Here is a 23,026-nt window from a genome sequence, read left to right as displayed (position 1 = left end):
GCAGTGGGTCTCAGTGCTGTTCTCTGGTGAAAGTCGATTCGCATTGAGCAAAAATGAGACCCCCCCCCATGATGTTGGAGACGTCATGGAGAGCCAATGTGGGGATTGGTTGAGATAACAGTGAGCTATGGAAGCCAAGTGAGGCCGGCAGAGCAGTAGAATAAAGGATTCAAATATCCAACAAAGAATCTTTATTTAATGTAACGCAGAACATTTCATTTTTTACGGCAGTAGCAGCGGACGATGGCCAGCTTTTTTTTGTAATCCGCCGGATGTTGCTGCGCCACGGTCGTCCTTGCCCAGATGGATATATGACGCCGTTTGACCAAAACCAAAGCATGAGTTGACCTTGATTGCTCTCAAGGTCCTCTGGAACCGATATCTTGTAGTTAAAACTGTGCTTTGTAAGCATGTCTCTTCATAGGTGCCATTTTCGGGATGTTGTTTTGCGCAATGCACATACTATGGGGGCCTGACTTGAGCGTCCTCTTCCCACCCTAACGTCAGTTACATCCACCTTTCCTCTACATAGGCAGCATGTTGGCAAAACATCAGAAAGTCAAACGGACCCCTCATCAAAGTCACTCAACGGCATTCCCAGATTTTGGAACTCGGTGCATACACAAGGTGACCTGCATTATTAGGTGCCCCCTCCATTTTGGAGTAAATTTAAGACTTTACAGTGTGCCTTATGGTCGTGAAAATGTTGTAGAAAATTTAGTATTTATTAAGCTTACACCTGTAATTGTAGTAAATCAACTTTATTTGACATTAATTAATGCTTCCTTTGCTTATAATGCATAATAATCTGATATTGTTTGTTGTAATAAAGATTAATTGTTGAAAATTACATTAGAAAAGGACCTTGGAAAAAAAATGCCAATCAAATCACAATCACAGTTTTGAGGAGGGAAAAAAAGGCAATTCTGTTTTCCATAATCATTCAGCGCTAGTTAACATTAGCATATATTAGGGTTGAGCGATAATTCAATGTAAATTTCTATCGCGATGGACATGTGATCAATATCAATATAAAATGTGTTCAATAAAATGTTCTATGAAAAAAAAAATCAGCCCGAAAACCCCAACACCTGCATTCTGCATCCTGAAGACGGAGGCTACAGTGTGCCGTTAGATTTGTGCCACAATTACAAGCCCCTCGGAGGAAATTTTGAGCACCAAGCTTCTGCAATAAGATTATGCTGTGCAAACTCACACCTCTGGAAGGATACACGGAGATCGAAGTGAAGGAGTTCCCTGTCTTCGATGTTCTGGCTCCGGTGTTTTTTCAGCTGGCTCAGACGCTCACCATTGCCATGAAGTTACAATCAGGTAAAAACACAAGCAGTCACTATGGCTATCATGAGCGTGTTCAAAAGTTGAAGTGGAACTAAGGCGGTTGGTCAACTGTAATTTATGCACTCCAAGAGCGTATTAGACATTGTGTGAACAACAAATGTAACTTGATCAACCGGTATGGAAAACGTACATCTTGATACACTCTTCAGCCGTATCGCCCAGCCCTAGCTTATGTGTTTTATTTTGGAAATTGTAACCCTGACCTCATTTGCTCTGAGACAACAGTGATAAGTACTCGAAAACTGGAATGTGAACGACTAATTGTTGAAAAAAGATCTCATGAAAGTAGTAGCCACTGGCGTTTGCTCGAAGCACTGTCAGTGAAATGGACTCATTACAATTAGAAGTCATCATGGTAAAGACACATTAACACAGAAGATACCACAAACTGGAAAATCAAGAAACCACACACACCAGCATGCACAAGCACATGTACACAATATTAAGCAATGTTATCGTGCGAGGCTTCAGCTGAACTACCGGTAAGTACACACGCAGAGGGCAGTCACAAAGACAGAGTGCATGCGTGCCGCAAATCTGGCACATCAAAGGTTGGCATGCGAGGGACACCCGCAAAGCATTCGAATCCACCCAGAGCTTATCGGCCTTGCACTTATTGTCACATAGCTGGTGCGCACGGCCTCAAGGCATCCATCTGTCTCGTGACCACACTTAAGGCATATTCGATATGAATAATTCTGTTGAAAATGCAAACCACCTAAAATTCTTAATAGAGAATATAGGATGAACAATATACGCTTACAGGGAAAAATGCACCCTTCTATTAAAGCCGTGCTTCTCAATTAATTTTCTTTTACGCCCCCCCCCCAATAAGAAGAAAACACTTTGCGTCCCCCCCCTCCACTCTTTGCCGCCACTAAAAATATCACATTGTATCCTAATCAACATTAAGGATCTCTATTTTGTTTTATTTTATCTTATTTTATTTGATGTTGTTTTTAACATTGTATTTGTGTTTTTAACTGCTTGTTGTAAGGTGTCATTGAGTGCTTAGAAAGGTGCCCACAAATAAAATGTATTATTATTATTATTATTATTATTATTATTAAAGAATAGAAAAATAGTTCAATTTACAGCAAAGAAAAACTTTATTAACATTGTTTTTAGTCTGAAACAGAAAAGATTTTAAGTGCATCAATTTGCCATGTTTAAACTGTTTACACTTTTGACCAACTTACTGCACCATTTCATTCTGAAAATTAAAATTAAATAAAATCAAGAAATAATAAATTCAAATTCAGCTCAGCAACATTAACTCAGTAGCAGAATATATAAAGCACGTTAGTCTAAAAAACAAAAACAAAACAATTTGACCTGATTTATGATTATTTTTATTTTATTTTATATCAAAATGGGGAAGTCAGGATTGATGGCTACGATGAGCACGTTTTGCAGTGCACAACTTTTCCAGCGTGTTTGACGTGTAATGTCTTTAAATGCCGCCTTGATGTATTTGGCTTCCTGCTGTCCGCGGCCAGCATTTTTCGACACAGTCAACACACCGGTCTATCCTCGTCCGTCTCCCACTGTAGTCACAGTGAAGCCAAGTGCTACATACGATTCGTCATATCTCCTTGACTTGAGCTTTCGGGTCACTTTCTTTTGTCTCATCATCTTTGTCTCTCTCCGCCTTTCTTTTCATTGCTGTTAAAAAAATAAATCCCTCTCCTAGCCTATTAGAGACAACCATTGAGACCTGTAGCTGGAGTTTATTTTTTTTTAACACGGTACAGTACTGAGAGACAATTATCGGGGCTGATATTTGGCGATAATCTGCATTGTTCTTTTTTTTTTCCATTTGACAGCTGATGAATTAAAAACGGGTTAATGTTGGCTCTCATGCAGGAGCATGCTTCTCTCTCTGCTCTGAATCAGTGCAGCAGCATCTGACGGGCTCCTCGTGCAGTGGCTATAACAACCAATCAGCAGTGAAAGCTGCATGTTTGCCCTGTTCTCGAGTGTCACACGCACAAGGAGAGGTGCAATGAGCAGACAAAAAAGTATGGCTTGAGACTTCAATGCAATTGCCTTCTCAAACTCACAACTACTTGTAACATTACGATGAGCCCATTCATGTCATCCAAACACAAGCGGCCGCTCTGCTCAATGCAGTAAGCTGCATTTCCTTGAGGCTAACGGCCTTGTCAAACTACACGACTTCTTTGTCGTCCACGACGGTAGCGCTGTCAGATTACCAGATAAATATCGTTGTTTTGGATTGGAGGAGATTTCACACTAGACCCTGGCCAATCGCTGTACGGTCGGAGGAGTTCAGTCGCGGAGGCGGGACAAGCAGCTGTCGACGAGGGCATTATGTGCATGTGCATTGTTCCTATGTTCAGAAAATAAAATGAATAAACAAACAAATAAACACGAAAAACATTTTAATCAAAAGTAAATAGAGTAAATAAATAGCTTAAAAAAGAAAGTATGGACCATTCCTAGATGGTGGGGAGAGGGCGGTATGGACTGTCTATTTATTGTGTGTAAATCATAGATAAACTGGTGCAAAAATTGACGGTCAGGCACGGCAGGTAAAAGTTGTTGTTTTTTTGGAGTTATAAATTTCACTTTTTCTGCTGTCACAGAAAGGCAGTATTGCGGAGAAAGCAGCTGCATGTGGGAGACAAGAATGACGGAACACCCACAAAAAAACAATGGAGACGGTCGAACTAGCAAAGCCTTCATTTCTCCGACCAGTAGCTGAGTGGAGGATGCGCTTATTGGTTTTTGAACTTTAAAACAAAGACAAGTAAAAATGATCATTTCAGTTGTATAGATTTTTTTTCAAAACTATTTACTGTAGTAAACTTGAAAAAGATATTGTTTGTTTTAATTGCTGAGCTTGGGAGATCCCTGCATTTTTTTTGTTCGAATTTTAAAACTATTTTGTTTTACTTTTTTATTTTATCTGTTTTACAAGATCTAAAAAAATATATTAACATGTTGCGGATCACAAAAGCTGTTAAATAAACACGTGCTTGGACAGGCATTTAAACAAAGTCATATGGTGCTTTTATTTTTTAAAATGTTATTTTATTTTTAAGAGCTACACAGCATGAGCTCAAATCTCTGACAGAGACATAAGCCTCTGTCTTTGGCGAGAGAGAAATTATTGATCTGCATTGATTTTTTTTTTAATGGACTGCAGTATCATATAAATAATGGCAGCCAAAATGGTATCAAAGTGTATCCATCCCCTTTGTCATTATATTTATGTGGGTTTAGAATTTGACCTTTTGTAGGTCTCCACTGGTAACAACACCGGTGCAGTAAATGTATACACTGTGTGGAGAATCATTATCAAATTCATTACCTTGAGCAGCAAAACATGAAAACAGCCCAGCGCTTCTTTGTCGATTTGGGTTTAGTGCATGTCTTCACACATGCGGATGTCTCATTTTCTCAGATAACACTTTTCCACAAAAAGAATAACGGTGTCATTTTGAAAAAAATTGCACTTGACAGCTCCCCCCTCCCCCCCTTTTTAATTAAAAAAAAAATAAGTTTACATCCTGGAGCTACAAACATGCATTTCAAATGAAAACAATGTCTTGTAAACAAGACATTGTGGCGACAGAAATTTCTGTGAGTTAAGTGTTAAGCTCTCAACATCGTTTCCCTGACTGCGCTCCACAATGTTTTCGCACAGTCATGAAACTTTGCTGCACATGGTTCAGAAAAGCTGCACAATAATGCAGTTCTTACAAGTCCCATCAGACTGGAAGATGGTGGGGGTAATAATGTTGTGTCAAGCAGGTTTTGTCGAGTGTGTGTTTGTGCAGACTGTATGCGGGTGTTTAACGGTGGTGTAGGCATGACCGCACACTACCTGGCCATTATATAAAGCTCCCACTCTCAGCTTAAGGCCTCTGCACTGAGTGTCAGATCCCTCCCTGTCTTCCTCTCCTCTGTGCTTCCATCCCCCCACCTCGTAGCCTTCCAGTGTCCCTGAAATGCCTCAGCCTGTTGTTTTATCTTCCTCCGGCCTCCGAAGTATCCAAAATCACAGTTCATATCACAGCTCAACAGAGACTGGAATTGAGAGGATATAACGCAAACACATTGAAGACATGCTTCCACCAAGCTGTACGGTTTACTTGAGTTCACCACAGTAGTTTGGAATGATAAACCTCAATCTGGATTGGATTTACACCGCAGGGTGTGTACGTTGGATTGTGTGAAACCAGTAAATTATTTCAGAAGTGACAAAGAGGAATGCAACACAGTATAGTGCCATGAGCCAACTCTTCATTTTTAGCCCCTTTCCGGCAAAGCATAACAGTAGAGCCAGCATTTATTTGTCATTTCAGGCAGAACTCAGGAAAACGGGACAATCCTGTGTCGGCAGGGAGCATTCGCACGTAGGGTCAGATCATTTCACATCAGCAACAACAACTACAAGAGAGGCAATTACTCACTCCACATTAAGGGCATGGGAAGGAAATCTCAAACATTAAACTTTACATTTTGATCACGGCTTCCTGTTATTCCTTACACACAGCCAGCCAGGCATTCAACCTCTGATATTAAACTGTATATATTATCATCTATAATTCAGGTTGACTTCAACTCCTCCGTCTGTATTGGTTAATGTGGCACTGTGTGTATTTGTGCTTTAAAGGGGGAGTCAAATCAAGATTTTCTTGGCGATAAAATACAATGCAGCCCCACTAGTCTAAACACGGTATTCTGATTAATATTGTGTTTGTGGAATATGAATTAGGCAGCAAAATGCAATGTGTTTTTTGATCCATCTCGGGGTGGACATATTTCCACTCACTGTCGACGAAAATGACATCACAGCGCCTCAGGGATCAGTGTGCAAACATCACTTGAGCAAATCCAGAAAACAGCTAAGCCGTGATTGGTCATTAAATTGCCACCCTTTTCAAGTTTCAATGAATAGAAACACAAAACAGTCACATACCAAAACAAACACAACTGAACTACAAAGTACAAATGTAATGCTCGGTGGGAATATCGCCACCAAACCTGAGGCAAGTCTCACATTGTGACAGGAAGGTCGCCAAGATAAAACCCGTCCTCAAAAATGCATGGTAACACTAAGCTGCAATGTCACAGTTCGACTTGGAATGAAGTAGCAGGCCAAGAGGCAAAGAGACAATATAATCACACTGCATTTTTTTTCACAATGAAGGGAAAAATGCAACAGGGGGATGCTGGGATAGCGATTACTCTATGGAATAATCGAGAGGATAATCGATTCTAAAGACTCATTTGTGACATCCCTGCATCAGTCAGATGTAACAAACTGCTACGTTACAACGTGCTCCCGGATGAGTCAAGTCATCGACTTCAGCAACCATACCCACCAAAATGTCATGCTAACCCCAGTTTGACACAGTTAACGTAAGGCTGTCTTGTAATTCTTGAGCCCAACTCAATAAACATTGCAATGGAAACATCAGGTTACATATTTGAAATCACGCCACTTAGAAATGTATTGTACTGATTTGACCTCAACTACACATCTTGTATTGAAAATCCTTCTCTCAAGAAAAATATTACCCGAAAGATGAATTATCTTAAAGTGTGGCTTGTGTAATCATTATTGAAACTTGGCCTGGAAGGGTGCTTTACATACTGTTTTGGGACCTTGTGTTGTTTTTGGCTATGATGCAAATGTATTTGTATTCAAAGAAAATAAATGCAAATCAGGCATTTTTTTAAAGCATCATCGTCATCATCATCCTCAAAAGGTTTGAAAATTATTGCCAGATTTTTGCTCCGTCACATTTAATTTTACAAGAGAGATTCTTCAAGATGGGGTTGTCCCCGTCCGATCAAGAGAGTCGACTGGATTTTTTTCCCTTAATTTTTAAAGGTCAAAAGGTAACTTTTACTACACAATGTAATGTGTAGTAAAAGTGGTGGAGTGAAGAAGAAAAGCACAAACACATGATTCTTGTTTCTTCAAGTTGCAACTTATTAAGCCTGGTTGTGCAACACCTTTGTTCATTTATAACCAAGAGATGGAAAAAAATTTAACTTGTCAGCCCACCCTCATGTTGAAAGCATTTTGCATTTACAACACAGTTACAGTATTTACTAAATTTCACATACTTCATTTTGTCATCACAACATACAATTAGAGGTTTAGAATTTTTTTTTTTACTTTTCAAGAGTCAAAATAAACGGTCTCAAAATTGCAGTTTGCAAGGCAAACTTTGCATTTTGCACCTCATCAAAACACACTTAATGTTAAAATTTAGAATCAAGTGTCGAAACGTCCCAGAATGCTTCATCGCACTTGACACACAAGCCTTGCTCACATCACCTCCGGGCAGTCGGAGGTCAAGGCAAGCTTGATGCTACTTAAGCCGCACCAGCTAGCGAGCAACAAGCTTCTGCTGGCTACTAGTGCAGCCAAACACACAGTGAAGTCATAACTAAGAGAAATCATTGCCCCCGGGGCAGCATATTAGCCACATTCCTGACAAGTATAGTTTTCACGAAGGGATGACGTGGAAAGATGGAGAAGCTATGCTAATTGTTAAAATAGCTGCAACTACTTTTAAGCGGAGAACATCCAACTTTGAACAGCAGGCAAATTAAAAAGCGTCTGGATTCATACTCGCTGAACAGAACTGGAAACTGGAAATAAGTTCAATTGCGTTATGACATACGTCAGCCAGGAATAGTGGCTGAAAAAGCTAAAAAAGATTAATTTAGCATACAGTATGTGTATCAGCTATGTTATTTGACAATAAAGTCCCGGGTTTTGATTTTGACTTTTCACGTCTGCACAATAATTGTTCTCAAAATTATCTTTATTTTGATTGTTGCTTTTTAGGACAATGCTTGTCATGATCAATCGCGACCTAAATGAGAAGAGCACGTTTTCAGCTGTCAGCAAACCCAACAGGAGAGTGGCCAGTGAAATGGCTCTCTCTTCCAGTTGGAAGTACACAATTACATCCAAACTGTTATCTAGCCATGTCTGTCTCAAATGTGACAGGTTTCCATGGCAACAGAATGGCTTAACAAAATCACCACAGAAGTCAACAAGAGCTCCCCCTTGCTAAATCGTTCCAGACATCAATGGCTGCTGACAAATTTGAGGCACAGTGAAAGCCAGTGCCTGAGCCTGAGTTAGGCTGACTGGAACATAATATTGTTATGCAAAATGTGAGCATTATTTATAACTTATGGCAGAAAAAGTAAATAAATATATACATATATATATATGTATACATATTTTATATATATTCAATTACTCAGATTGTTAAGAAATGTACCTAACCCTCTTCCGTAGAAATGCATCCAACAATGGGAAATGCATTTTTTATAATCAACTGACGACTTTCACACAGCACTTACACCAAATTGGTGCAACTTTTATGATTGATTATTCATTGCTACGTCTGTTAAATGTTCACGCAGTAACTTGCCGCTAACAAATACTTCGCTGCATCTTGCAGTCTATGCCAGTATTTGGTGTGACGTACACTATACTGGAGCGACAGCGACAATTGCGTCCAAAAACTGGGCAGATGAAGCATGTTTCCTTACATATGCCCAAACAAGCTAAATTTTTTAAATAATATTTATCGCGAGTTTGATTTGTCTGTGTCACTGAGGAAGGAGACAACATCACACATCAGTGACATCACAGAGCAAGAGCATCAGCTTTAGGTGACATGAATGCGGACGCAGTAGACTGAGTGTGTTTTTGAAGTAGGAGATGTGTAAAGTAGTTTGTGGGCAATAAGACAGTTATCCAGTTGAACGTAAATATCAACATTCTAACCTTCGTCACTAACACTATTGTGAGGATTCTTGACAGTAATTTGACTGCAGACAATTGAAACATCACTGGTGGATTTCTGAAATGATGACGAAACGTGTGTTGGCAAATATGATGATATTCCAATGACTCTGCCTTCCTTTTGTTTGAATAAAAACTAATGGACATGAGTGGGTCTAATTTATTTTAATCATGAAAATATGTGTCGACACGAATATGGATTGAAAAGGAAGGAAAAGGAAATCAATCCATTACAGGAAAAAATATATCTATTTATGTATCTATATCTCAATAGATAGATAGATAGATAGATAGATAGATAGATAGATAGATAGATAGATAGATAGATAGATAGATAGATAGATAGATAGATAGATAGATAGATAGATAGATAGATAGATAGATAGATAGATAGATAGATAGATAGATAGATATTGATTGAACATCCCTCCATAATCTGTAAACGCATCGTAATTAAATTTAATAGTGAGGTGCCAAGAGTGTGAATGCTTTGCATGCACACAAAGGCAGAGGCAAGAGAACAGGTAGGAGAGCAGAGCAGAGGGCCTGTATCATTGGGGATTAACCTAGCCACAGGCTCTACAAATAGACTGTCTCCTCCTATAAGCTGCCAAAGCACAGATGCTTATTTGTATTGCCATGTTGCTGCTGCAGAGAAGAGAGAAGACAGTTCAAAGGAAGCTGTGGCAGGCCGGGACTCCTTTGAAACTCAATTAAACGCAACAGGACAGATTTGAGGGCCTGGTAGACCAATGTACTTTGTGTTATTATGAATTCATACAATAATTCAAAAAGGTTCAACACTGGCAAATGGTTCATTTCACCTGTTATAACAATACTCGTCCAGTAAGCACTCTGATCATCTCAAATTGGGTATAATTGGCCAAATTCATGACAGTTTCCCTGATTAAAATATTTTTAGAGAGAGGCGGATGTCCTCTTACAGCTAATTGGGTGAAACATTATATTAAACGGACGAATAGGCCACGGGAATTACAGGGGAAAACGCAAATGAAAGCAGTTACAAACTACAGGACACAATCCCCCGCAAGTAATGAACAATAAGACAATCTAAATGTTTTTTCTGCAGATTCGAAAAGGACATCTCCACTTCCCACACCTGTCCACCCCCATCAGAAAATACCTTAGTCACACAGCAAACCCCATTCCCTGCCCTGGTGATCCACGAACAGGACGCAAGACGGCTCTTCAAGCAGAAGAAGACAAAGAAGGCTGCGGGGACGGATAAAGTGTCCCCCTGCTGCCTGAAAGTCTGCGCTGACCAGCTTGCTCCGGTTTTCACACAGATCTTCAACAGATCCCTGGAGCTGTGTGAGGCCCCATCCTGCTTCAAACAGTCCACCATATTCCCAGTACCCAGGAAATCTGCAACATCGGAACTGACCGACTATAGGCCCGTCTCTCTGACATCTGTGGTCATGAAGTCCATCGAACGCCTTGTGCTGGACAACCTAAAGAACATCACCAGCCCCTTGCTGTACCCCCTGCAGTTTGTCTACCGGGCAAACAGGTCAGTGGATGACAAAGTCAACATGGGTTGCACTACATCCTGGGGCACCTCCACGGCACAGGGACCTACGCAAGGATCCTGTTTGTGGACTTCAGCTCTATGTTCAACACCATCGTCCCGGAACTCCTCGCGTCCAAGCTTGTCCAGCTCAGTGTGTCCCCTATGATCCGCCAGTGGATCCTCAGCTTCCTAACAGGCAGGACACCACAGGCGAGGTTGGGAAGGGCATCATCAACATGCCCCATCAGCACTGGGGCCCCCCCAAGGATGCATCCTCTCTCCACTGCTCTTCTCCCTCGACACGAGTGACTGAACCTCAACGCACCCAGCTATCAAACTCATACAGTTCACAGACGACACTGCAGTCATCTGCCTCATCAAAGACAGCGGCGAGTCTGCGTGCCGACAAGAAGTGGAGCACCTGGCGTTATGTACCCACTCGGTGCCTTTTGTAATGAGCGCTTAACCATTCATTCGATTATAAATACTATTGTATGCGGTTATAAAACAGAAATCGGCTGGTTGGGTCTCCATCAAGCTATGGCTAGAGTTGAAGGAAAAAACGTATTTATTGTGCTTATAAAAGCGAGTGGATCACTCGGATGTCTTGTTCCATTTGACTTGTATTTAAATACCGTAAATTCCGGGCTACAGACCGCACCTGATTAATCCGCATGCTCAGATTTATGAATAAAAATCAATTTTGTAATTATATGCGCCGCACCATACTATAAACCGCTGGCCAATGAGTAGGCGGGGGTTTGGTTCTGCGTCCCTGCCGCCATGGAGCGCCTCCGGGGGCGGTCCCCCACGAAACCCCCGCAGAAAAAACGAAAGATATCTTAAGGTTAAAATAATCTCCATATGTTTATGAGCATGATAAATGCATTTGCACAACGAAATTACGCTGAAACACATAATAAGAGGCCAGACAAAGAGAGATCTTGATGTGCATTTGCGTAATTACGAGGAGAAATACTGCAGCCCACTAGGCTTTAAATATCCATCCATCCATCCATTTTCCGAACCGCTTGATCCTCACTAGGGTCGCGGGGGGTGCTGGAGCCTATCCCAGCCGTCTTCGGGCAGTAGGCGGGGGACACCCTGAATCAGTTGCCAGCCAATCGCCGGGCACACAGAGACGAACAACCATCCACGCCCACACTCACACCTAGGGACAATTTAGAGCGTCCAATCAACCTGCCATGCACGTTTTTGGAATGTGGGAGGAAACCGGAGCACCCGGAGAAAACCCACGCAGGCCCGGGGAGAACATGCAAACTCCACACAGGGAGGCCGGAGCTGGAATCGAACCCGGTACCTCTGCACTGTGAAGCCGACGTGCTAACCACTGGACTACCGGGCCGCCCCAGGCTTTAAATAGAATAATGCAAATCATATAAATGGGAAAAGATATATGAAATTATTTTGATAGTCAGCCGCTTAAAAATGATCATCGTTGGCAGCTTTAGGCCCGATGCTGCGCGGCTCAAAACACAGGTAAAATGTGTTCTCTTGTGGCCGCTTGTTTTCAGTATGACGGGGGAGTCACCTTTTTTAATTACACTCCGAGTGAGAGGCAAATCAAATGTCAGAGGGTCTTGGGAGTTTGAGACTGTTGACTTAAGATAAGGAGACAGGGGGCCCAAGTCTACAGGATGTACAAGGGCCACTGGGACCAAACAATATCACCTCTGTCTTCTTTTCATTGAATTTCAAGAAATTTTGTGCCATCCAGGTTTTGATTTCAAGAATCGTACCTCCTGCCTGGCAGTGAAAGACAATCTGTTCCTGGTCGAGTCTCTGTTCAACTGTCCAAGTGAGAATCTCTGACAAGTATCAAAGTCAAAATTTGTGATTCATGACAAAACTACAACATAGTGTGGGTGAAATCATTTTGCCGTTGTTTGCCATATATCAAGAAAGGATCCCCGTGAAAGGCAATCACCGAATCACAAAGCATTCACTCCAAACATTGCCAAGAGCAACGTTTCAAAGCTTGGATGGTATCAGGGAAAAAAAGAAAAACTAATCCAAGAAGATAAAAAAGACCAAACTAAAAATGTGATTTGTCTTTGTAAAGCAAACAGCGATAAATACCGGGAGGTAACTTCCTCTTTCCCTAATTCGAGATTGAATTATTTTGTATCATGTTATGGCAAAGCATTCTAAAATGAGCAGGTTTCAATTTCAACAAGGGACAATTTTCCCGATTCATATTCCTTGGTATGACTTGATTTTCGATCTTAGGTACATTATATTGATAAACAGAATCTATACACACCAGCAATCCAAATTATAGTTGGGCAATAGTAACACACAGTAAGCACATTTCATTTCGTGCATAAAAATGGGTAGATAAAGAAAGCACTTTTCTGAGAGGAAATTCTCCGAACTTGCAACATGAACGAGAGTGCCCCGTCCTCACCGTAGCCTCCAAAGAATAAATCAAGCTCTTCTCTGGTTGACAACAGCTCTTTTGTTTACGTGTCATGTGAAAAAAAACTGGTTCAATTTTCACTGCATTTACGGTTTCTCTCAAGGGAAAAGGTCAAAACATTTTTGATTTTAAGAAGGAAAAATCACACTTATCTCTTTGTCTGTCATAACAGAAGAGAAAGAGGAAGGAGGACATGATCACACAGACTAGTGTTGGCAAGATATTGGAATTTCCAACTTCCAAACAAATGCTCGACGGGGACCCTGCCCACTGGGGGAGGTTAATTCAAAGCCAACATGGAAAGTGGTAAGTGTTGTATTGTAACGTACAAACCATAAGTCAAGTGAACGTAAACAGAGGACACACACAAGCACCTCTTTGGCAGCTTGAACAACTTTAAGCGGACTGTTCATCTTGTGGCACAAACTGGTTGTAGGAGCGTCAACTCTGATTTGAACCACCACCAAGTGGCTTCAAGAACCTGTGAAGTGATCATGACACCAGGCTTGTTGGCTTGGTAACCACTAACCACAACATGCAAAGAACTGTGGTGGTGACTATACTCACTATTAGCAAACGAGAGTAAAGAGTGGTTTTCACCTTTCATAGCCATGTGATGACACTGGTCAACAGCAAATTTTATGTGCCCTAAACTTATTATTGACGCTGATTCGAGAAATTTCTTTTTTTTTTTTTTTTGTCCCTAGCACATCAGGTTTTTGACATACAGTCATACCTCGGTTTTCGACCATAGTCTGTTCCAGAAGGCTGTTCGAAAACCGATTTGTTAGAAAACCGAAACCACACTCTTTAAAAAAAAAATAAAAAAATCTTTCTTGAACACGTCTGCTCAAAATGGAACGCTACACTAGGAAGCGTCACTTCCTCGTGTAAAGAAGGTGAGAGGAGTCAAGTGGAGCATTCAAGTGCACGCAGTTTGGTCGAGAACCGACTTTTGGTCGTAATCCGAGGCATAAAAAAACTCGAAATTTTTGGTCGAAAACTGATTTGGTCGAGAACAGAGTTGAGAACTGAAGTTTGTACTTTGTGTTCTTATTAAGTACAATATTATAGAGTGACACTACTAAGGCTATCGTTCCAAAATCTTGAGACAATATAATCTTATGACTTACTCAGCCAGAAGAGCTGCTGTTTGACCTTGGAGGTTTCCTGTACTGAATGTGTTTCAATTTCCGAATGTTGGATGTTCAGCGACTGTATGAGGGCCAAATGTAGACAAGGTTTCTATCTTGAAAATACCGCAAAACGTTTGACAACTACTATCCCAGCTATAAATAAAGACTTTTAAAAAAAATTATCCGATTAACACTGGAAGAAAGAAGAGTGACATGTTGATAGTCGCAGTACATTTCAATGTGCTTACGTCCGTGGTCTATCTGTTATTTTAATCCCAAAGAAGCCACGACATATTCTAGGACTGGGCCAGAGATCATCATTATCAGCATGCTACAAAACAAAATCTTCTTTTGACTTTCATAGATTAATTTAGATGCAAGAACCCCATTATTTAGAGAGAGTTAAAAAAGCTACCTGTGTAGATCAAAGCTGTTTCATCTAAACTTTCTTTTTACTCAATCAAACTATGAAGCACTGAGATACACACCACACAACCTCAAAGCCTCCGAATATAATACATAAAACAAGCATGGCCTCGAGCAGGGTGGAAACCAGTAACTAACTTATCAGGGCTTCAATCAAAACATTAAACTTTCAGTGAGATTTTTGTAAACATTCAAGTTCCGGCTTGTCACTCATCTTTGACTAGATTTACGCTGCTGGCTCAAGTTCTCATTTTATGAGATGTAGATATCTTTTTTATACAGCCAAGTCCATATTGTCCATATCTTTTCGGCCTTCCTCTTCAATGAAACCATAATGGGGGTAGAATGCCAAAAAGCAACAACCACAGCATGGGTGGAGAACTTGTGACTTTTTTTCACCATGCAAAAATCAAACCTGAGGAACTGTGAAAACATTTAATCCGCAAAGGCTCATAATATAAAATAACAGGCGTTTGTTTGAGCCATCCATTTTCTGTCGAGCTGGTCCCCAAAGTAGCATGTGAGCTTCGGCTGACTTTGGGCGAGAGGCTGGGCACCCCCTGGACCGGCAACCGGCCAATCACAAAGCAGAGAAATAAAAGAAAACTAACAGTCACAACTTTGGGCTATTTAGGATATTCTGTTCAGCTAACATGCAAATCTTTGGAATGTGGGAGAAGTCAGAGTACCTGGAGAAATCGCCTACAGCCAAAGGGGAGAACATGCAAACTCCACACAGGAAGGCAGCTGAGATCGAAACCCAGAATCTCAGCTGCCTGTGAGGCGGATCCAGAGGCTGCCGCGTTTGTTTGATTATTGAACATTAGTATGGCAATCAAAGTAAATGAAAAAGTTCTCTGCTTCTGTCCTGTACTGTAGATATACCATCAGGGTAATGTCTATAGACAAAATCTCAGATCAATACCTGCTACAAAGGTGCGATCTCTGCCATAGAAAGTATAGTACTATTTAAAACTGCAGACTCTGAAGTGTAAAAAAGCAATTTTTGAACTGCCAATTATATAGATCACCCATTTTCATAACTTCACTCAATGGGGGAGAAAAAATGTCTTTGTGCACAAAACACTTGCTTTTTTTTAATTAACTGAGAGTGCAAGGGTGAAAAAAAAATTCATGTTACAAGACGCATGTCATTGTTCAACAGCTGGCAAGTGTTGGCCCCAACTTTCATGCTCCCAAAACAATGCATTCCACCAGCTGTGACAACAAGCCCAACCAGAAGTGCTAAAAATGACTAAATAAACGTTATCAGTATTTGTTCTAACAGATTAGACAGACAATTGTATGAGACCCAAAACTGATTATGTTTTTTAGGCTGCGCCCTTCAAAGGACGAATTTAAAAGCCAAATGACGTACCATCAGTGCGCCCCAATCTCATTCTGGTGTCCAAATACAAGCGGCCTTCAAATCTAGCCTTCGTTTCCCTGGAGACGGCCCTTAGCGAAAGCTGCTTAGGAGCACATTTTCGTGGCGTACATGCCAACTCCCTTCTTCGATGCGGTTCTTCTTCTACACTTCATCAGTTTGAACAGGCAAACATATTGCCACTATCTTGCGCCGGTACAGAACAGACAAGTGAGAATCGCTAAGCCTGTCCAAATTCACCACTATTTTTGTGGTCCACGGAGGCTTCATGAGGAAGAGACTTCTAAGGGCCCAGCCTGCGAAGGGTCCTTTGGAGGACGCAGATTATGAATTTGTACCCGACAACTGTATTTGCATTGAAAGATTAAAAAAACAACGGCATAATGCACAGCAAATATCAGCAAGGGGTCATCCAGAAACAGCAAACAAGATGCACACTGGCCTGTTATTCCACATTTTTCCGAACAATTTAGTTACGCAAGTTCTGTCCAACCCCCATGAATCATGAATGCAAGAATGGACGGGCACGCGTACATATGCAGTGAACATTTCCGAGAGTGATTTACAGTTAGAGAGGAGACATGCCATGCAGGTGGCATTAAAAACAAATGCTGTGCCGAGTATTGTTCAATGAGCAAGAAGTGTGATGTGATCTAAACGGACTCAGGGAGGATCGCAATTCCCAGCAGGCATAGGCAGCGGTGTTTTGGGCATTATGTTCATCATGACAACAAAGTCTGCGCTCGTAAATGAAGCTCTTCAGACACCGGACCAAAGCAGCACTCTCTCCATCGTAAATTAAGGAGTACATACTGTATTAACTGCAGGATTGTCCATGCGTGTGGAACTGTCAAATGAACACCACGTCTGTTCCACTTCCTGGTCCACCCCATTCTCCAAAGCGTATTTTGTGCCGAAACACTAGTGATAGATCCAGCAACACCGATGCATCGAGCTCACAGAGCAATCCACGTGTCTGTGCGTGTGCTGCTTTGCGACGATCACGTGACCAACACATGAACTGCATCGACACAGTCCAGGCTGCGTCGACGCTGCAAAAGCCCGCCAAACTGTGTTTATAAGGAGTGCGTCAAGCGACGCGATGCCGCCTGCCGAAACAAGCCAGACCTCACCCTTGCTCGAATAAAAATATATATTTGGGTAAAAAGGAAAACACACAGAATATCAGAAAAACGTGTCCGTCTGACTTTGAGCTTCGTGTCGGCCAGGCTATCTTAGCTGTTGTCGTAGTTCAAAGCTTCTTTGATATGTGACGTGGGTTGTGTCGGCACCGTGAGTACGTGCTTGCGCTCGCGCGCGCACAGCAGAGAGCAGCGGACTATCGAGTGCTGAGGCGCACTTCACTCGAGTGACGTTGCTACAGTACATGCATATTATGGAGCAGCTCCCGGAGAAACGCAAATTGTCCGCCGTGTAGAGCCATTTTAATCTCCTTTTGGAGAATAAGGTATTTATTCAAATCTAAATCTCCTTGTCTCACCAAGTGCCTCTCGGATCTTTGACATGTCTTTTTCCATTTTAATTCAAATTCATTTCATGGTAACTCATGTTTACTATTCACATATTTTATTGCAGTCGAAATGTCGAATTTGCCATACAGAAATATCATATACTAACAAAAGCACCTCTGCAACTCCATCTGGCTCATTATAAGTTAGGTTTTTTTTGAAACTGTTCTAAATGCCAAATTTGTTAGGTTTGTTTGTTTTTTTTTAGATGACCTGTGGCAACATTTGGATGATGAGGTAGGGAGACTGGGAAGAAGTGCAACAGCAGATGCTATACCTGAGGTCCAGCCATACCTGCCATAAATTTATGCAAATTATTTTTCTGAATAAAAATTTTTGTTTGTTTGGTTTTTTTTTGGGGTTTTTTTTCTGAATAAAAATTTGTGAAGACAAAGCCCACAAGCATCCTCAGTTACATAATTTTCACCTTATTCAAACACATTGAATAATACAATATGAGTGCATAGATGTGAATGGTATTGTATGCGCTTCATCATCAAATCAGTCAGTTCAGTCTATCAAGTGGGTTGTCTGCAGGGATTTTGAAAGTCCAGCAGGTGTCAGTGGTCAGCGACATGGTATCAATGCAGTATCAACACAGTGTGTCACTGTGTCAACATGCTTCATGAGGCCTCATGGACCCATCACTACGAAACACCATCCGGCATTGCATCTTTCACATAAAAAGTGGAATCTCACTTGGTAGACTTATTTCATAGTTTTGGCTGATAATTATACGGCTTCATTCTTTCAGGATTAATGCTGCAGTATATGGTAGATGTGGCTTAGCTGTGTGTATAGATCAATGTGCAGTCAAGTCCAATATTTATACACATGTGACCGTTACCAAGTGATGAGTTCAATGAACATGGTGTCCAGCTAAGTTATTTTTTAAATTGTAAAGTTATGAAACCTACATGAAAAATATTGAATTTATCAAAATAATTATAGACAAAATATTCACTTTTCACAGCTGCAAATGACATACTGATGCCAAGTATCCAATGTTAAATACGTGCACAAGGTTCACGAAAAGTGCGATGTCGTGCCTAACGGTTCACGAAAGCATTTCTCTTTTCATCAACAGGTAAAGTGAGCGTCACATATGAACGGGACAGGTAATCAACTTCGGCTTCAAGAGCTTGGACTCGTCGCTTGAGCTGTGTAAATAAGTGTGCAATAAACAGTGAGTGTGAGGTAATTATTCAACGTGAAGAGCGCGCACACCGACACTCACTCTCACTCACACACGAACCGCTGTCATGTTCGTGCCCCGTTTGACAGTCTTGACAGTCAGTCGGCGAGACAAATCGCTCGCTCGCCGACATCTGCAAGCCTGCTTCTTGCAAAAAGCACATTAGAACGGCAGTGATGGGAGCTTCCAACGTGCTGTTTAAACGTGAAACATTGATGCCCGCCCATTCAGCAGCTGCTCAATTGGGAAAGGGGTGGGGGGCGAAAGGGTCTGTCCAGTTCAACCAAACCCGCGAGTCTCCATATCAACATAAACACGCTTCCGCGTGCACCCAAAAGTTGCCTGACTGTTTGGGCCGTCAACGTCATATCGGATTCAATCCCAGCAAACGGACGCTTAAGCCGGCAGAGACACGAGTGACTTGACAAGTGAGCACTCGGCAAGCGCTGAAAACGAGCCCGATTTCAGGCTGCGCCTTACCTTCAGTTCCGCACTCTCCGCCATCTTGTATTTCTCTGCGCAGGCGTGGTTAGGAAGCCCGGCCACGGGGACGCGCACGGCGCTTCGCGAACGCGCACCCAGCCAATAGGTTTTGCTCACCATCACAACGCGATAATCGACAAAAAGAGCAGGTGAAAAGTTTTATTTCCAAATACATTTTCGTCGAAGTCATTATATATTCAGTTCGTTGTGATTCTGGTGTTATTAATCTTCTTTTAATTCAATTCATTTCAATCCACGAGTCTTGTTTTTTTGGGGGGGGGTTTTGTTTGTTTGTTTTTTTGCTTTATTTATTTGCAGTGAGATCCCAACCATCAAAGAGGCAAGTATTCCAGTGGTAATAATTAAACACCGGAAGGAACATCTGTTTTTTTTTTATTCTTTCTGCGATCATAGAATAAATTCTTTCATTAATTCAGACACGACAGGGACATCAAAACATCATCAAATGTCTTTGGGAATGCAATTGTCTTGTCGTTTTTATTATCACAATAATTATTACTTGGGTTTACACATACAAATCCAGAATTATGCATAGAACAGAATAAATTACAGGTACTGCACTTTGCTGTACATAATTACTGTACTTAGCAGTAAATGCGATCAATAAATGCGTTTCCTTTACGAGCCAGTAGGGAGCGTCTAAGTCCGTCAAATGAAGAGCCCCCAAAAAATGGTAGCTAGGACAACATCCTTTGCTCTTTTTCTCCAATTACCTCTTTCCATTGTAATTGTTATTATTTGTCACGTCTGCCCTGCAACGTAATGCTTGTACATCACAGATAATTTGCTTTGGGGCATTCATCTATTTTCACACAAAGATTGAGCCACAAAAGACTCTTGAGTGAAACAAGTCTTTCAATTGAGTAGAACGAGGTTTTATTTTAACAGTATGTACAGTATGTCTGTCATCTGTCACATTGTTAATAGTCATTGTTAGGACAGGTTTATGTGACCACATATGTTTATACGGGTTTATAAATAACCCCAGCACATACAGTCTAACAATGTCACCGGTGGTTAACACATGAGTGCTGAGACTGATGAGGTTTTAATATTGGCTGTGCAAGTGCATTAAGCGTTCGGAAAAAAGTGACACAAGTATAAAAGTATGTCAACCACGTACTGTGACCACCCCTATCTTATGTAACATACAAAGGAAGCGTTGCTGAAGCCATGCCAAGTTCACACAACACACTATAAAATGTTTAATTGTCACACAAGTTATAGTTAGTAATAGTTAAAAAACAAATCTATTCCTTCCTAAGTGTGGTCACGAGGGAGCTGGAGTCTATCCAAACTCACCTTTGTCAAGGTCGGGTTCATCCCGACAATTTCTAGTCTTCAATGAATCGAGCATGCATGTTTTGGGAGGAAGCCACAGTAACTCGAGAAAATCCACACAATTTGAGAACATGCAAATTCCAAGCAGGGAAGGTCTGAGTCAAGATTTAAATCCAGGACCTCCGGAGTGTGAGGCACACATCCAAACCACTAATTCACTGTGCTGCCCATTCAAAATATATGATACAACATGGCCACAAAAATGATGATCATTTTAAACTAGCTCGAGATGCATGATTTCATACAATTTCATGTGGTGCGTTTGCAGGAAGTCGGGGGATGCGTGTACTTTGATCAACAGAAAGAAGTCATGAACAATTATATCAAGTGTTATTGCATGCCACTTGCAGAACACATGATCCGGCATGGCCCATCCATCAATCTGTTTGGCACGAGCTCATTAAGCAATTTCTTGACAGCGAAATGACAGTGTGGCAGTGCACCATCTTGCTAGAAAAGGTAATCACCAGCATCAGCAGCTAAGGGTCATGGAAGCATCCTACTGATTAGAATTTCCCAATATCATTGACCAGAAACCGTTTAGCCCTCAAAGAAAATGAAGCCCATAAGTTATTAAGGCCAAACAACTGAAAATACAATATTGTAAAATAAAACATTGTTGATGGGGATCTACGGTCTATATACTCACTGTCTCTGACCTGCCCCCTCACAGTGACCATGAAGTTAAGATAAAACCTAAAATATGCGATGCTTTTATTTTGAAAGTTTTGCTTCTGTTGTATGTACCCGTGTGGATGTTGGTATACAAGACTTGTGTCTGCAGTGTTGCTAACTTAGCAAGTCTTTTTCTATATTGAGTGGCCTTTCCAACCTCTCTCGCAACTCTTTTCACCCAAAAGAGTTGGGCAAAAATAGCAACAGTTATCCTCATGTTGGCAACATTCGTATTTGCTGCACCTCGGAGGAAATAGAGCCAAAAAGGTTTGCCCTGCTCATACTGTACGCAAATCTACAGTTTTATTGACGTGTGAATTGGATGTATTATGTCATCATGGTATCCCCTATACTGTATAGCAGTGTCAATACTATAATACTTCCTGCTTATCTGTATATTTGGGAGTCCTGATTAGGAACGGCTAATATGAGTTGTAGTTGGTGCACAGAGTCTATGTTCGAGTATAAAGATGTTCAGTGAAAGGATGTCCTTTTAATGACCGCTTATAATTTTGTTTTAAATTTGTATTTCCTAATCGTAACAATATATGCCATATCGACACACATAGCGTTTTCATGAAACAGTGTACAATGCGCTTTTCCTAAACACATAAATAAATAAAATAGAACAAAGATGGGATGAGCATATTGGCTTGGCCCTCAGCATACATTCCACTTTCTCATGTGGCCATTTTACAAAAAGAAGTGCCCACCCCTGATATATACTATATTTGAAATTGGTTGACAAATAAAGTCATGAAATCGGGAAGTGTATACAGTATAAACGTGTAATCTTAAGGGTTTGAAACCAGTCCAGGGTGTACCGTGCTTCTCACCAGAAGTCAGCGGGCTGGGAATAGGCTCAACCATGCATGTTTAAACTAAAAAAAAAAAAGTGTGCACTCAGTCATGTTGTATGGTCATCACGCTTTTCGTCTTTGTAATCACGGACAGCCTTCTCTGGTGTTATCAAAAAAAAAAAAAGCTTTCAGTGCAAAGTTTATTACGATAAAATGATCAGTCAATAAATGATCCTAAGTGGTTATCATAGGCTTTCTTTGAATGACCACCAAATGACCTTGAGGAACTTATGTGATGAAAAACAACGCAATAAAATGACCAATTCATCAGTTGTGGACATTTTAGCATGCATAAAGAAAAGGCTTTGCGAAGGTAGGCATTCGCAATCCACAATCACAGAACATTGACATTCATTGTGTGTCACTTTAGTGACATTATGTCTCAGCATGAAGCATCCAGGGACTTGCAGCGGCACAATCAATATCTATTAGGACTCCCTTCAGAAGAATTAGATTTCACTATTAGATCACCCTGCTCCCCTGACACCGTGTCAAACATTATAAATTGACTTGCTGATGTTGGTGCCTAATGAAAGAGATCATGTTGAAGTCAAATTTACTGAGAGGCAAGAGGATCTTATTCTCTCCGGCTCCAGTAGGTGTCAGACTAAGACTATTGACAAAAACGGGCAGCACGCCTAAAATGTACGAAAGCGTCATGACACTGTGAGAGAAAATCTTTTATTGCATGATCTCAAACATACATTATGATCATCTCAGCAACTGTTGAAGTAAGTGCTTCCTTTTCAACATAAACATCCTTCGGTTTTTTTTGTTTTTTTTTTATGATATGACTATTTGGTATATAAAGGACGACAAAAGCAGAGATG

General features: G+C 41.0%; 1 protein-coding gene across 3 annotated transcripts in view; it reads right to left on the bottom strand.

Annotated features, from left to right (window-relative positions):
- The window catches only part of LOC147207340 (E3 SUMO-protein ligase PIAS1-like), a 66,190-nt gene extending 46,834 nt beyond the window's left edge, over nucleotides 1–19,356 (bottom strand). For 2 of the 3 annotated variants that reach the window (XR_015100398.1, XR_015100399.1), the window contains exon 1: nucleotides 19,297–19,326. Coding sequence is in view for 1 of the 3 variants with exons in the window: in XM_086106439.1 (XP_085962565.1) it covers nucleotides 19,297–19,320 (24 nt within the window). In the remaining 2 variants the exon portion in view is untranslated. Of the gene's footprint in view, nucleotides 1–19,296 lie in introns of all 3 variants that reach the window. The other variant, XM_086106439.1, reaches the window with a different exon arrangement.
- Nucleotides 19,357–23,026: the final 3,670 nt, after the last annotated feature.

Source organism: Hippocampus guttulatus, chromosome 3 (assembly GCF_054856545.1).
Source record: "Hippocampus guttulatus isolate MCC_2025c chromosome 3, RoL_Hgut_1.0, whole genome shotgun sequence".
Lineage (NCBI taxonomy): Eukaryota > Metazoa > Chordata > Actinopteri > Syngnathiformes > Syngnathidae > Hippocampus > Hippocampus guttulatus.
The sequence above is the reverse complement of the archived record's forward strand: the minus strand, read 5'-3'. Positions and strand labels throughout refer to the sequence as shown.